The sequence below is a fragment of the Adelges cooleyi genome, unplaced genomic scaffold (genome assembly GCF_023614345.1).
Source record: "Adelges cooleyi isolate 19-005CV unplaced genomic scaffold, UGA_ACOO_1.1 ACOO_flye_CR_arks_rails_tigmint_CR_PRNA_38, whole genome shotgun sequence".
In the NCBI taxonomy this organism is placed as follows: domain Eukaryota; kingdom Metazoa; phylum Arthropoda; class Insecta; order Hemiptera; family Adelgidae; genus Adelges; species Adelges cooleyi.
In genome coordinates this window covers 1,209,912-1,228,242 of record NW_026096056.1, presented here as the reverse complement: position 1 = coordinate 1,228,242, position 18,331 = coordinate 1,209,912, and the positions used below count along the sequence as shown (strand labels likewise).

Here is an 18,331-nt window from a genome sequence, read left to right as displayed (position 1 = left end):
GTATTTGTATTTTTTATCTGTGAACACTAGACCTCTCTTACTTACACACTTACTACTACACATTGTCTCACGTATAATACTTTCTTACTGTGTTAGTATATTCCGTGCTTGGTTTGGACTGTATCGGTTTGACCCTGCTATCCAAAGATTGGCATTGAAGGATTTATTTAATATTTAATATTGATTTAACCCGTGACCTACCCGACCCCACTATGACTCGACCTAACTGTACTGTCTTTTATTTTCGAACGTCTACGCAGATATCTTTATCCAAAGACCCAAATTTGGGTTTCCAATTGATGACAATTAGGTTTTATTTTTTACTCACAATATTGTCGTTGTATGTAACGCGCTAGTGTATTACAAAAAAACGATAAAGTGTATAAACAACACACGGTTTGTAATATGTTATTGCGCATATTTACCTTAAATTCGTATGACAGCTTTTTACAAAATAAAAATGAGTACCGCGATGCCCTGACCCAATTGTGCTGGCTTTTTACACTCAATATTATTGCAATAGAAAAAGCCAAACCGAACGACTTCTAGCCGACTTTGTCCTTGAAGTTGTTTATGCCTTTATCGACGAAAAATACTTTAAATATAAAACAAAGAAAATGTCTTAGCCCAAAACTTTACCGATCCGGTTCAACGGTAATATTTGTTCTTTGACGTGCCTCTACATGAAATGAAGGTACGCTCAAATAATTTTGCTTTTGAAGAAAATTTAATACTATTTTAAACGCAATATAATCTTGAGGCACCCGCACCTGGTAAAAAAAAAAACGAAAGCGACTGTAATGTAATTTAACTTTGTTTGAAATCAACAAACTAATTAAAACAAAATACTTCAAAAACATACAAATTAAGATCTAAATGTCCGGTAAAGATCTAGTACCGAGGTTGTAAACGAGTTGGTTCGGATAACCATTGGGTTTAGTGTGGAACCTTGCATAGAACATTGTGAAAGTTTCGTGAACTCTTTTGGCGTTTCAGTCTGCAAAATTATTTCGATTAATACAAACGTTAATACTTATTTATAAAAAATGTAAAAAAAAAAACAACCTATCTAATTAAATAGTTAAAAATAGTCGTTAAAATGCTTTACAGTTATTGTAGAAATAACATTTGAAAAAAAAAAAAAATGTTTAAGCGCTACGGCCCTTTGAAATGATATTATAAACTTCAATCGTATTCTATTTTACTCGAAAAAACCGAAAAAAACTTAACATGCATATCTATTATATTTATTATACGGGTTGCTATAAGAGATTACAAAATCACCCCTCCTCTAAATCCTCTTACCGAAGGGGGAAGAATTACGATGACTTCTTGAGAATAAGCATTTTATCGATCATAAAAAATCGTGTTGTTTGGAGTTGGGCTCTTAGGCGAGAATTCGATAAATAACACTGGCATGGAAAATCATGTTCTAAAATCTTTGTTCACTTTTGAAACACATGTGCCAGTGTGCGAAATCATACAAAATCCTCCCTCTCTAACAATTAAAATAATTTATACACCTACCCCCATGGTCTTGTCATTAATGACTTATTGGTTCGCATTGGCCTAAGACGAGACCCCTGATTTGTTAAAAGTTTTCCAACATCTCAATGGACTACAACTAAAACATGCTTTATATTATTTTTATTATTAGTATTTGCGTTAATGATTTATTTATAAAATGGTCGATGAAATAAATGTTTGAACATTTTTAATAACTTATTATTAAATGATAAAATTTAACCTAGAGGTGGCCAACAATTAATAATAAAAATAATTGACGATTAATTAGTAGAATTAAAAGTTTTTTTATCGTACACTTTAAATCCCTTAATGATACGCTAAGTTATAATTAACTGATACATTTATAATGGCATTCGTAATTACGTTCAATATGAAATACATTTAGAAATTACTCTATTTTTATCTGTTCAGTTCATCAGTTTATCCATCAGTTATGTTTGGTCAATACTTGTAGTGATTATTGTTCCTTTATGGTAAAATTAAAAAAAAAAAAAAGGCTGTTGGTTAAATGGGCAATATAATTATTTCATATTTATGCCATTTGTAGTATGTTGTACATTATCTGTTATTATGTAGAACAGAAACACATTATTGTAGATAATATTTAAATTTTATGTTCAAGTTTTATGTTTGAAACTAAATTAAAAATCAGATAAACTATTGTTCGACTATACTTCACTAATCAAACAAGTTTTGTTTTAACTAATTATTAAATAGCGTCAACGTAAAGGTAATTTACTAGGCGATAATTATTTATTTGCTTAAAATATTGCTTAGCCAAATACTTTTTTTGTAAAACTAATTATAGAGATTCACAATAATTAATGTTTGGAATACAGTTTGCTTAGATACGTGTATCTGAAAACAAGTAAATAATAATTAAATTACTACTAAATTAAGTAACCCTTACATTTTAGTTTTTGATAATAAATATAGTACGATAATATTTAGATCTCCATTTAATTTACTAACATCTAAAATGTTTAATTATGAGATCAAACACAATGTTACATTTAATACAAATATGTTGAAAAATATTCATATTTTATACCAAACATATTCTCGCCTACTGGTTATAGTTTACACAAGTAATAGCATATAGGTTTTAGAGTAATTTATAATTCAGATAAAATATTAAACAAGCATGAAGATAGTATAAAGCTAATTTTTTAGTAAATTAAATTTATAAAATTTAAGTCTATACTATCATTAAAATTATAAGAGCCTACTCGAAGTTTGAACATAAACTTTGTATCATATTGAGTAACCAACACTATTTCTAGCACAGAAAAAACAGCTATTCTAATACCAAAAATAATTTTGTAACCAAACGTAGTATAAAACATGATGTTAAACCTAGATATGAGGCAACAAGTTAGTTATTTTTAAATTACTAGAATAGTGTACTTATTAAATACTGAGTAATACATGAAGAATTACTCAAAAAAATATCCTTTCATGGTAAAATCAGTGGTATGCATACTATTTTCAAATAAATATAAAAAAAAATTGAGTAAAACAAAAAAGTAAATCTGGATTTAAAAAAAAAACATCAGACAAATTACTTGAGATTGGGTGAACAATTGGCGAGTGGTTGTCACGTTTGTTGTATTTGCATATTTGTTGTGAGTTTGGCATTGGCGTAATGTGGCTGGCATTTTTTTGGGTTAGGATCGTTAAACATTTATATTGTCACCGTACATTTAGTATACATTCAGTAATTTATTATAAAGACAAGAAAAGTAGGTAGGCCGTTGATGTATAAGAGGTTAATTTGTTTGGGTGTGCGTCTGATTTGCGTGCCTCCCCATCATTGTCAGGGGTGTATGTGTAGTTGCATACCTCTGGTCTGTTAAGGCGCACACATATCTTGTTACATATATTTTTAAATTTTAATTTTGTTAATATTATAATAAGTGAATTATTAGGTTTCCAACCGATTTGTTGTATTTCATAAATTAATAATTAAATTTAATCATAATTAGTTCTTTGTTATAGTGAAATACAGAATTTGAGGTATTTTTAATTTTTTTGTTTTGGTTTGGCATTAATAAGATAATATTATCATTTTGTTGGTATTTTTTACAAATTCCGTGAGTATTGATAAGGAAAGAAACTTAAATGATGAAATATATTTTCTTTAAAAATGTTGTGTGATTATTAAAGGTACTACCTACCTACCAAATGTACAAATTATTATTATTATTGATTTAGTATTAAATAGGTGTACGAAATTTTGCTTATTATGAAAAGAATCTTAATAGAGTTAAAAATTATCAAAAGACATTTGTCACAAAAAAATATTTAACTATTTTGTTTTAAATAATTGTAATTAATAATAATTAAATATTACAAAAAACAGATGTTATTAAAAAAATTAATTTACAAACATTTAAGAAAAATTATACAATTTAATCTAATAGTTACCTGTATGAGAGTAAGTTAGATTTAAAGCTTTCGTGGATTGATTAAAATTAAAATATTAATTTGTTAATTTTCGGATATATCCATGTTTTTTTTTTTTTCTGAAATTTGACGAGTCCATTTTAAGTTAAAACTCAAATAACTGGCAAAATCTATCCAATGTGAGGGAGAGCTTGAGGGTATAGTTACAAATTTTCTAACCAACTAAAATACTATTGCTGGTACAAAAACAAAACTTGTTCAAAACATCTAGTTTCATTTGAAATAACTTTAGTAGAATTGTACCGTAGAATTTAGATACCGTGTACTTTGGATGAAGTATATTTTGAGATTTGACAAGTTCTATATAATTTAGTACGAGACAGATGATTCTATAAATAGGCACCTGTCTTTAATCTTGTGGTTTGTTTATAAGCCAACATCTAATAAGATGTTAGTATAATGTTGTGGACCACCATTAGACACCATCTGGTTAGGAATAATAGTTAATACCATTTGAAGGAAATAAAAACTGGCAGTCGTTACATAACCTTAAGAATAGGTTCTTTAGATCCTTAAACTGAAAACTGATTTTATATTATATATTGCGAGGAGAAGGACATAATATAGTTCCAGACACAAAAATATAAATTAATATATAAAAGCCATTTAAATGTTCGTAGTCTTAGAATAAAAAAGTAAATTTACATATTCTATTAGAGTTAATTTTGCATTTTTCTCACTCAATGACTTGTAAGTATTTTTCCTGAAATAATTATATGAACATCATTGACTCGACATTAAATTTTTTACAAAAAATGAAATTAACTTATCTTCATATTGTAATTTACTTGCATTTATTGAAAACGTTACCAAGTCAAAATTGATCTCATTGTCCTAAAACTACAAAGAATGGAGATTAAAATGATAGATTAAAAAACATTTTTTAGTTAAGATTTACCTTTTGATATGAAATAAGATTCTTGGAACAAAAAGTTTATATCGTTCCAAGAGGTAAAAATAATACTTTTGATCAATAGAAAAATATAGAAAAATAATTCTAAATGAAGCATTTTTTAAAAATAATAATTGTCATTGATGTTGTTTTTCAATGCTTTATATTGAGAAATTATTATACATTGTAGGTACTATAAATAATAAAAATTCGTTCTGTTGTAATATGATTTAATTTTGAAAATATGTACTTGACAGTTTTTATAGCCATATAATAATTATTATTGTTACAAAAAAATAGAACAAAAAAAAATCGCCCAGCATGGCTAGTTATATAATATTAAGCATTTGCATTTAAAGTTCATAGCGGATAAATATACATTTATTTCATACAGACTATTCTGTTAATTTATAAATGTAGCTTTATACTTGTGCAATAATAATAGTTAGTATAATTATATAGTTTGATATAAATACCACATAACTTTTTAAAGATGGTTTTTGAACATTTCTTTTAATCGCAGCATTTTAGAACTGGTACACAGAGTGTCTTACGGATATTGTTTATTTATTGTTATATAAGCATGGGAATTGGAGATTTTTAAATTCAGTTTTTCTTATAAATTAATCGATTATAAAGAATACTAATGTTTACATTTAATAATTACAAATGTTATTATTTTGTTTGATTTTTTTTGAAAAATTAAAATTATAAATTCAGACTGATTCAATTTTGTCTTATCTCTGCACACACCCTAATATATTTTTTACAAATTACACTTCTTTTAATTTTATTTTTACATTAAACACATACTTTTCAATTCAAATCATAGATTAACTTTTTTTGTTATACTTTGAAAAATTTAATTTATATTATAATAAACGTATAAAGTGTAAATCGTGTATTTTATAAATTGTATAAATAAACATAATAATATGTTGAATAATAATGATTTTCATATTACTATAGCTGTATCGTTATTTAAAATTTTTCTTTCGATTTTTCTGAGTAAGGGAAACTATTTGAAATTATTATTTATTAGTTTGTATTACCATTGGTCGGGTCTTTGCACATATTAGGTTTCGCGGTGGTCTTATCCACTTATGTACGACGGATATAGAACAAAACAATTATTCAATATATTTTTTTTTTTTTTTTGAAAGTAATGTCACTGAATTGAGTAACTAATCCGTCTAAATGAAGCTGGGTACGATTATTATAATTATGAAACATGATCAAGACTATTGGTTGTAATAATCCCAATAGTCGTCCGATTGGCCACCGCGTTCTTCCTCGGGCACCGTCGACCAGTCAATCGGCTGTTTGCCCATTTCTTCTAGTATCTCGTTAATTTCCGCAAAATGTCGGTTAGATTCCGCAAAAGGCCGGCCCTTGAAATGTTTGTCTGCCGCCGCCGAAGGATGACGGCACGTTAGTGTTATATTATTGTGGCAGTGCCGTGACAAAATCCTTCCAAAATTATACTTGGCTTCGAAGCCCCACAGCAGAACGCCGAGGGGCCGGCGCTGCATATCCCGGGCGCGGACATAATTGCATACTCTTACGACAATTTCCCTAGTGATGTTCATCCAGAGTTGTGTGTGCGATTCGTCACCCCGAGTAAGTCCAGTGTTCAACAAAAGTACACCTTGCCAAGCCCAATAGTCTAACGTCGTGCGGGACATGTCCAGATTTGGATCTTCGATCTGGTCTGTTACAGCGTCGAATATTCGCTTCAACACGTTATTGTCGGGAAGACTGTTTCCACAGTGTAATGTGGAAAATGCCAACCCGTCGGACTCGAATTCGTTTTTCCTGCCCCGAAACATTGGCGGATACGGGTCTTGTCCGGTAATTATCACTTTGATTAGGTCAAGTGGTGTCCGATGCGTGAACGACCAAATCTTTTTGGACGTGTTCGGACTGACCATATTAAACACGCCGGTCGTTTCGTCGAGTTCTCCCGTGTCCATCAGTTCTCTGTCGATTCGTGCGAGGTCGTTTTCTTTTGCAATAAACACTGGTTTCAAAATCCTATGATACCACCTCTGCTCGACGTCACTCGGATTTAGGAAAACCCTTGGATACTTCTCGGCAAAATACACCATATCTATGTCGGATTGAGCCATCTTAGCGGAGCCAATGAAAAATCAACCTGTAACAATAAGTAACCGTTTTATAACAAAATAATACCTAAACCAAACTGCAACGGCTCGACTCGTCGTGTAACATTAATTGTCGTCAGTGATCAAAGTGCATTAAAAGAAGTGGGGAATGTAACTAATCAGGTTAGTTCCTAAAATTCTAGTTTTCGTAAAAAAAAAAAACGAAATGGAATTTTTTTTACTCATATAACTGATTTATTTTTGCCCAAATTATATGGCAGTTGATTTTTAAAATCCAAAAGGGGTGGATAATTTTAAACTAAATTTGTGGGGGGATGGAAAATACTAACTAAATTAAATGGAACGATGGTTTCTTCGGTACCCTCTGCCCCGCTTCGACCATAGCTTGATGTACAATGTATAGATTATTATATGTTTGATACGATGGACGAAAGTGTTAATTTAATTATCGTACAAAAATCAATTATCCAACATAAAAATACAATTTTGTGACAGTTGCAAAATTAAAGTCATATAAATATTTGTTAAACATGTTATTGTTGAATATAATTTTATTGTTACACATTTAATGTATTATCGTTAAAAAACCACTTAAACAATGCCGCCAAAGTAATCAAATTTAGCATTTGCAAAATATTACATTGTATTAATTTATAGTGATTGTACGCGTCAAGGTAACATATTATAATTAAATACATTATTTTAATGATTAAATATCAGCTTATGGTGGTTTGTAACAAAATTATATTAATTTTTTGGGCTACTAGAATTTTGAAACCGAAGATTTGTATAATATTTATTTAAGGAAATGTAATATATTTACAAAATCATAGCAAACGAAAGGATTGATGAAAAATGAAAATTTGAACGCCATCATTTTTTAATAAACGTTGTCTGAACATTAACGAAATTAAAAAAATATGTTCTTATTTTAAAAAAAAAAGAGATACATACTTGTTTTACAGATAAGCGATGAAGGTAAAAATTTTCATTGCATTGAAAAATAAAGTAAACTTTTACCTATAAGTACAGGAAAAAATTACTTTAAAAATATTCATATTTTCTGAGAAAATGAGTGTCTTACATCAGACGGATCACCCTGTAATATGTTGTACAACAATTAATAAATAAATAATAATTAAACAATTTATAAATGTTAGTCCAATTATTAATATTCGACTTGCGTGTCTTTGAAATGATCGGCTATTATAATTATAATTTTATGTACTGCCCAGATTGGTTATCTATGGACCAGTCAATAACTTAGAAGATATTAGATTATTATTTTTTTTTTTTATATGTTTATAATTATTAGTCGAGACAAAATTATTATATATTTTTTTTTAATTATAACTCCGTTCCTTATATTATATTGCAATCTTATAAACTTAAGTTTTTTAAATAATAACGTATATATTTGATTAACTTTTTCAATTAAGAATAATTTGCTGAATATTTTGACTGGTCGATAATCAGTTTTGGATAATTAGTTTCAAAGTTATTTAAGTTTAAAATTTAAAACGGGCGTAAGGGTGGAGAGTAGAGATGTTTTTTTCTGGGCACATTACTCAACGCCCTTCCTCTCCCGTTATAACTTTTAAAATTGAATAACTTGAAAATTAATTATCCAAAACTGGTTATCGACCAGTCAAAATGTTCAGCAAATTGTTCTCAGTTTAAAATGTTAATAAAATATATACGTTATCATTTAAAATGTTTAAGTTCATACGTTTTTAACATATAAGGGATGGGGTTATATTTTTTTAAAAATATATTAAATTTGTCCCAACTAATAACTATAAAATTATAAAAAAAAAATAATTAAAAAAGTTAACCAATCACCCAGTAAAAAAAAATTATAATTATAATACCCGATCGATTTCAAAGATACGCAAGTCGAAAAAGATATTAATAATTGGACTAACATATATAAATTGTTTAATTATTATTTATTTATTAATTGTTGTACAATTTATTACAGGGTGATCCATCTGATGTCAGACACTCATTTTCTCAGGAAATATGAATATTTTGAAAATAATTTTTTTCCTGTACTTATAGGTAATAGTTTACTTTATATTTCAATGCAATGAAAATGTTTACCTTCATCGTAAAACAAATATGAATCTCGTTTTTTTTTTAATGAGAACATATTTTTTTAATTCCGTTAATACTCAGACAACGTTTATTAAAAAAATGTTGGCGTTCGAATTTTCATTTTTCATCAATTTGTTTGTTTGCTTTGAATTTGTAAATATATATCATTACCTTAAACAATTATTATTAAAAGTCTTCGGTTTTCCAAATTCCAGTATTCCATAAAATTCATATTTATGTTAGCATTTTGCGATAGGCGAGAATACCGATAACCATTAAAATGTTTTGAGCTAATGATAGACAACATTTCAAACACAGTGACGGTGACAGTGCTTTTGGTCAATGTTATTATTTAATTGGAAACTGTGGTGCTGTTGTAAAAACCGAACAAATATTGATCTTAAATTTGAATAGCGAACGAAGAGATTGATGAAATTTAAAAATTTAACCCTAAATTTTTTTTAATTTTTTGGTCAACATATTTATGTAACTAAAAACATAGGGTTCCCGTTTAAAAAAAAACAAGTCTAGTCAAGTTGTTTAGGCCGAACTAATAACATTTATAATAGTACAAAAATTAATAATTTGTATAAAAGGTAATATCTTATGAAATATTGACTGGTTCAGACAGTTAGTAAATAACCCTGTACTTTTAAGTATTGTTACGTACGCTGACCTACACCCACACACACATCTACACATATATTATAATAATGTCGTAAAGATAACAAGTATTAAGTATTTACAGTAGAATAAAGGCATGCGCCATTATGTCGGCTTTTGACAAAGTCCACACTGACAGCAACCGATAAGGTATGTACGGATGGCCATTTCGCACATCCGCTGACAACGTTATCTAAAAAACCCGCACTAACAAGTATATACAATACTTAATATAAGCTACAGTAGATAAAATAATATCACACAGTATATTATACCTATACCAGACGTCTGGACCGGTTGATTTTAAATTATTTTGATTAGTTTTTTTTGTTTATCTCAACCGCGGTGGTTCTAACGTTTATACTTAGTTTTTGTATTATTTTTGTCTGTTTGTGTGCGAATATATAGTGCACGGGACAACTATAGTGATATTATTATTATACTCGTCGCAATTGATCAGATCGTTGATCAAAAACGTGTCGTTGGACCAAAATAAAATAACAAACCTATGACAACGTTAAATTTGCCACATCCGGCGTCGCCGGATCCGGTGATACGCATCGTCGGCCCGGGCCTAAGGCAACATTCATTAGTTGCCACATGTTTGGCTTTTTATCGAAACATGGAAACAAATGGAAAGCAACAATGTTGGTCTATGTTACCTTAGTGTGGACCAGGCTTAATATTTAGTTTATTTTATAAAACAGTATATGTGTTTTTTTTTTAAATTAATTACTTATTTTTATTCAATAACAACAATTATTATTATAGATACATTTATATCTCGTTCTGCTAATAACACTTCACTCTTCAATGAGTCATGAGTGAACCACCAAAAAAAACAACAAAAAATATTATTAGACGTCAGTATCATGAAAATTATTCAAACACAGTATTTTCTTGGTCAGGTGATGTACATGATCGTCGTATAAAACTCTATTCATCATTGCATTATTTATTTTACAATTATTAACTCTTTAATCTAATATTCTAGATTCTAGAATCAACATGGCAATAGAAATAAATAATCAAATCTATGGTTTGATATGCCACGATAATTGTGTAGAAGATTAGGTGTGCCGTGTTGTCGAAAAGGTTGAAAACCACTGATCGAAAGCCTTGTAATGGTTAACGCGCGGTCTCAGAACATGTCGAAACGTGTCGAGACTTGTCAAAACAGGTCGTGTCGTATTTGTATAATATTATAAATGCCCCAAAATTACTATACATAAAAATTCAATTATTTAGCGCTCTAGCAAATTAATTATTTTGTATTAAACATATGTCTCCAGATTGGTATTATATTGTTATTTAATGTACTACACAATTTTGTCTGAAAACGTTGATTCGAATTGTTCCTATTTGAACAAAAATTAAGTTGTGATGCACTTTTTTGTAGTTGATCGATACACTTAATGAAAACCTTTTTTTTTTTTAAAAAGTTTTGACTACAGGGTTTTAAGAAAATTGGTTATGTTTTTGCTCCACTATAGACGCACTTTAAGTCTAATTATTAGACCTTAAATCCTACAAACTACACCTAGCAAAAAGCAAAACAAATTTACCCCTCCTCGGGAAAGTGTGCTTATGATAATTTATATATTTTTATTTCATTGGGTTTTCACTGTATATTGGTAGTACTATATCTAATAAAGAATATTCAATACATATTTGGTGCTAATTTAAATATAAAAATAAAAAAAGTAGACACCGCCGTGGTTTAAGATTAACTATTATTAATAGAGGTAACAGGTAACTAAACATTTTTTCAACTATTCTCAATTATTTGTTTTATTTTGCAATTTTTGTATTATACACCGATTGCTATTAGCTGTAATTCAAACGCAAGTACCTACAATCTATATTATATTATAATAAAACACTTAACCGATTTCCACCTTAAAAAAATCTGAACAATAGTCAAATATGGTCAATATAATTTCGAATAAAGTCTAAATATTTTAGCCGTTGGTGATGAAACATTGCTAACTAAAGAAAAAGGCGAAATCTATTTTTTTCAAGGACGAAGTACGAATATTACCACTTTTAAGCAATATATAAGTAGGTCACAAAGACAGGCCACGTCCATCCGACAATGACAATGTATATTACAAGCAGCCGTATGCACCATAAGTGTACGGTAGATGTAATGCACGTACAAAGCAAAACAATTGTATAATGTAGCAGTAGGATAAGCTAATAATAATGAGACAATTATTGTCTTTAACCATATTATTATTTTTATGTTTATAGTAATAATATACCTATTTAATTTTTTTTTTTGATATAGTAGACTAGTTAGCTTGTGATGCGAGCAGTATAGATTTTCAAGGTGTTTTTTTTTTTAACAAACCGCCGGTAATGTATTGGCATAATAATTGCTGAACACTTATATAGTAATAATTATATGCACGCTATGCTTACCAATACAAATATTGTCGACTTGATTCGTATGGAATAGGTGAATTCTCGACGAGACTCTTTCGACGCTTACTACTATTATGTAGAAAATAAAAAAACCGAGTTTACAATTAAAACTTTTTAAATGTGAAAAATAATTTTGCTAAAAACTAATATGTTTATGAGGGTGCGTGAGATCGAACAGACTGCACGCCTAAGGTCCACTGACAATACTGCTGGAGCAATAAAAACATATTTACCGACACACTCACTCCCTGTGGCGTTGACCGTTCACTGTGACGCCTCGAGAAAAGTGGGAGTGCTATTGCCTTGGCTGGTAGCTACAATAGTATATTGTAATAACGTGACTGAGTCGTTAGAATATACTTTGTATAATAATAAAAAATAGAACACTTTAATTAAATAAAATGAATATTATTAATATGTTTAACGTTATACTAGTTACATCCAAACATCGCTTCTGCAACAATGACCCGTTTCCCTTCCGTTTCTTTCCTATTTAAGTTGTACAAGTCATAAATATAGGTGTATTATTTAACAATAAGAAATAGAATAAGAGATAAAAGTAAATGCGAAAACAAGTTAATCAACATTGCCCTTTACACCCCCACATGTTGATGATCTAAGCACTAATGCTAATAATAATATGCAATATATAATATCTAGTGAAAAAATAATAAGATAACAAATAAATAATGTACTTTGCGCGGTTATTACATATTATAGTCATATCAAATTAGACAAAAAGATTGGAACTAATTCCGCGAAAGCTGAATTTTGGTACACAAACAGTCCATACCATACTGATCAACATACTACAAAAGTCCCCAAGCCTACCCCTTGTGCGTAGCCCTCCATCTCTTAAAAAGGGGTTGCGCTACCCCCTCGCCGTTTCTTCTTATAACCCGATAACCGTTAGACTTACGGTTAAAGTGTAAAGGATAAAAATTAAAGCCCGTCGAATTTACCATATGCTAAGTTATATACTTTATTTGCTAAAACTATTGGTCATACGTAAAAATGACCAATTATACAAATTAAAGACCTTACAATTTTACATAGGATACAGATTTTTTTTATTATATATATACATTACTGTAAGCCCCAGCGTTGTTGATAACTGCGGCGGCACTATAACTGTACAGCTCATATCAGAAACTAGAATAATGAACATTTAATAAAATATACTTTAAATATTCACTGAAAGCTGCATTTTGGTACACATTTGATTTATACGTTTTTAATTAACATAATAAAATATGTCTTGACGAATATTTGTAGCCTTTCGCCCCTTGCAAGGGGGCGCGAGCCCCTATTGCCTCTATTCATTATAAATCGTTATCCGTTAGGCTGGAATGTACTGAGTCAAAATTGAAAAAAAATTACCTTTTCTATAGTTTTATGTTTTATGAAATTTAATATGGTAGCAATGTATTGTGATGTAAGAGACGAGCTTGTATAACAATAATTGCTTTTTCAGTATTAAATTTTAGCGGTTTGCTCTTTTATTTATACAACGTGTCGCTGTTATGGTTCCTGCTTCACACTTAGTAAAAATACCATATTATACAGGGTGTCCCACAAAGATAAGGCAATTGAAATAAATTTTGTTCTAGTGAATATTTTTAAGATTTTTTTTTTTTTAATTATTTTTTACTTATTTGTACCTATACATATGTTTATTAATTTTGTAGATTTCGGTAGAATAAATTTCAGCTCCACTGGTATCGCCTTCGAAGAAAGTGTAAAAGAGTGGTTTCGCCATGGTAATCAGCGCTATACTAGGGAAAAGAACATTCAAAGCTAAACAAACTGTATCTCTATATGTACTACTATATATCATATACACGGTGAGTATAAAATTATTGATAACTTATTTTAGTTATAGTAATTTAAAAAATATTTAAGATTATGTATTTAACTGAGTAAATGTCTAATTTGACTTAATGCAGGAGTGTAATAATACATTTATATTTAAAAGATTCTTGTGGCAATTTATGTGTAGGAAAATTCAATGTATGTCTTGGTGTCATGAAACGATTATTATAATTTTGGAAAAAGGGCAAAAAGCCCGTCCGTTTTATTAATGATAGTGAAATATCTTCAGAACTTGAACATTTAAAATCATATCTCCCCAAAGAATTAAACAGACTACGTCGTTCTTTAGAAGAACTTGCGTATTGGAAGGCAGTAGAATTTAGTTCCTTTTTGGTTTATTCAGGCGCTATTATTTTAAAGGGAAATTACAAAAGTCATTATACAAACATTTTTAGTTGTTACATTGTGCTTTGCGACTACTTGTGTCAAACGAAACATGTATTACATATAATGAGTTAGCCAATACTTTACTATCAAGGTTCATGGGTCAATTCATATACCAAAATTTGTTAAAATACATGGCTGTGTAATAATTATATTGTATGCACTAAATCACATACTTGCACACAATTAAATAATGTAATTTTACATAATATAAGTTAAATATTCTATAATCAATTGTATGCACAAATAATAATACCGCATATAATTATTTATATATTATTTTGAGTACAATATTTTTATAAACGGATATATTAAAATAAAACAGGACACATAACATATATTGAGTCATACCATATAATCATACGGTTGGGTGATTTTCCAAAGGATTTATTTCATACCTCTCCCCCGCTAATGACGCATTTACTCCCTATATAAGACAATACGACAGTTGGCTGGACACATTTAGCGCATTTAAATTTGAAAATTGTTTACAAAATAATAAAAATACTTTAAAAAATGCTAAATATCCCCTTCAAGATGTTTATCATAGAATTTTAGAACAAAATGATATTGAAAATAATTTTTCGTACCGTGATCCTACTGTTACTTTATACGAATATAAAATATTAGAAAAATTGAATATAAGTACTGTTAATAATAAATATATATATGTTTGCTATAAAATAATGCCATTATTTGTGTTAAAAAAATTATTAGAAATGCCATTGGAAATATATATTTAGAATTAGATAAGTTTAATTTATTACCATTATTTGACTCGCCAGTGAATTTTAATGTATTTGGTGAATTCTATGTAGATATAACTAGTCAGAGCAATTCATTTCTAATTGACTTATTTAAAATTAATTATAAATGTTTATCAATATTTCAAATGATAAAGCTATAGTAATAACTTGCTTACATGATATTTAAAAATAAAACAGACTTATGTTTTGAGAAACTATTATTATTTGTAGTATAATTTTTAAAGATACTGTGCTTACTATTATTTATTTTTGTTGACGTTAAAAATATGTACATACATTAATAACTACAATATTTAGTAAGTAAACACAGTATAGTAAATTTGATGTAGCTATATATTTTATACAGGTATTTTAGGTGGGTAATTTTTAATTATTTCTATATTTTATGCTACAACCTTTGTTAAGGACCCACCCTTATCAGGGCTAATAGATACATATATATATATATATATTACATTGTACAACTTATCAGGACTAACATATACATATATCTATATATTATATTATATAACTTCTCATTGTTAAATATTGCTAAATATGAATGTACCACACGTGTCGATTTCACATCAGACCCAAAAGGTCATTACAGCATCTTGCGAAAGCAGACAACTTGTAATTCTGTTCACAGTTGACCTCAACAACGAGGCCAACCACTAAAAGGAACTTAACGTTTTTGGCAACTACCGTGCGAATCTCACTTCGAAGCTAGCCAATTTGGACCATGCGAAGGCTGCACTCTCATGCCTCTACTCTTCCTCCACCGTTGACATAAGCGGATGTCATGGGCGAGCGAGGTCATCCACGCGCGGTCTTTCGATAATTGCGAGGATTCCCACGGCCATTCAGCGAGTGGACCAGCATATAAGGGAGAACTTCAGGCATAGCAGGGCAGATGTGCTGGGACCACCATACACTACACTTGAAGTTTCTACCTATCATCTTCTTTTGAAGTCTTAAGCGGCTTATAATTGTCTTAATCATCATATTTTTGAAGCATACTGAACTTATGCTATTAACTGTTTGTCGTTGTACATGTTTTATAAGTATATTAAATTAAATGTTTGTGATTTACTCTGAAGTTATTCTATTAAATATCTAAAAACCTATCACCACGATTGTGACAAGACTCAAAAAGCCTGCAATACATACGTACAGGGCTACGGGGTTGTTACACCTTTTAATATAATTATATTATAATATTTATGAATCCCATAAATTTGGTTATAATGAAAAGGAGAGGAAAGGTCATCTTGTATTATTTAAATAACAATTACATTTTTATAGTAATTAATAAAATAGTAAAGTCTTATCCGATTTACCCCAGTCTAATAACATAATATCCATGTTCAAATAATAATGCTAAATTAGCTAAATCATAAAAATGGTAAAAAAAAATTGTCATATGATATATAAAGATATATTTTGTGTTTTGAAGTTTCCAAGTTCAATTATTATTATAACAAGAGTACTAGAAAACACACATTTAGCTCAACCATTACCGCGGTCGTCTACTAAACACAAAACAAAATTTGAAACAGCGAGTTTTTCCCACAAAATGCTTCTTATTATAATTTAAAGGCGTACCTATGCCCTTTAATAATTAGGTTTCAAGATATATAATTTCTAATATTAGAGAGGATGTCTTTAGTACATCATCGTTGCCTCAAAAAACCTCCTATGTGCCAATTTTACAATTTTGAGTTTTTAGGATCCCGTGTACAGAAAAAAATAAGCTATCATATGATAAAATCTCTAACGTGCTATCTCCATTGTACAATAAATGAAAAATAAAAAATTGAATTTCATATGTGTTACCCTACTGTATAATAAAACGTTTTACACGTTATAGTGTCTCCTTAACATTTAGGTTTTAGCACAAGTTTTTCGCGGCAACGACAATATGTGTCTGTAGAGAGATATATTTTCAGAATCGAGACTTTTACCATTTTCTAGTGTGCTTGTTATCATTTTTCTGGTGTGCTTGTTATCATTTTGTTAAGCGTAATTGCCGCACGAGGACATCACGGCGCGGCGGCCGGACCGGTCTGATGTTCGGTGTGAGCGCCGCCCACCAGATGTTCCTAACGTCAGACTCGTGCGGCAACACTTAGTATACAGACTACAGCTTACAGATATATTGTTATTTGAATCAAATCTCAACGAATTGCCCTTTTGATTTTAGTGATATATTACAGTAGGTATATAAGAACTAGATAAGATAGCAAAAAAAAACGTTATATTATTATACCGCGAGTACATAACAAGTTAATTAATTTAATCAATCATTCTCGAGCCAACACGTGATGTTTAATGACCTACAAAATTCTACTAATATTAAAATTAAATCATTGAAGAATTGCATTAGGTATCGTTTAATGAATGCTACAAACTTTTTATCGACCAACCATTTCATATGTGTATATGTATATTGTGTGATTGGTTTACTATTGCATCTATAAAAACATATTAGAATTTTTAAAAACATTTTTTTTTATTGATTTTAGTCAGCTCAAATACAAAATGTTTTCCAACAATATTACTTCATCCATTATGTGTTATTACTTGATAACCTATGAACTTAAGATTTTTAAATGGTAATGTAAACATTTTTTTAACTTTTTTTAAATTAAGATAATTTTTGGAAAATATCATACGGTAGATGATTAATTTTGATTAATTTATTTTAAAGTTATTGAAGTTTAATATTTTAGGTAGGGATGTGATGTGGAAAATAGTATTATTTAAGCGCGTTATTCAACCGCACTCCACCTCTCCTCCTAAGTTTAAAACTCTAATAAATTCAATAGTAATTATTCAAAGCTGATTTGTTTTGAACCAGTCAAATTTTTCAATAAATTATTCTCGATTTGAAAAATTTCAGTTATTACACATTACTGTTTAAAAATCGTATGTTTGTTGGTTATTAATACATTAAGGGACAGGTAACATTGTTGAAAAAGGTATCAGAATTGGGTGAACTATTAGCTAAAAAATGATAAAAATAAATAATTGTTTTAATTCTTCCCTTATTTACCCTGCATAACCCTGTTCATCCGTTAGTAAAATACTAAAATATACGAGGTCTTTTGAAAACTACAAAACAAATAAAA

General features: G+C 29.2%; 1 protein-coding gene across 1 annotated transcript; it reads right to left on the bottom strand.

The window, feature by feature from the left end:
- Window positions 1-5,978: 5,978 nt before the first annotated feature.
- On the bottom strand, window positions 5,979-12,390 carry LOC126841229 (uracil-DNA glycosylase-like). The gene is made up of 2 exons (XM_050577564.1): window positions 12,196-12,390; window positions 5,979-7,040 (listed from the first exon to the last, which is right to left on the bottom strand). The coding sequence occupies exon 2, from the start codon at window positions 7,012-7,014 to the stop codon at window positions 6,127-6,129; it is 888 nt and encodes a 295-aa protein (XP_050433521.1). The 5' UTR covers window positions 7,015-7,040; window positions 12,196-12,390; the 3' UTR covers window positions 5,979-6,126.
- Window positions 12,391-18,331: the final 5,941 nt, after the last annotated feature.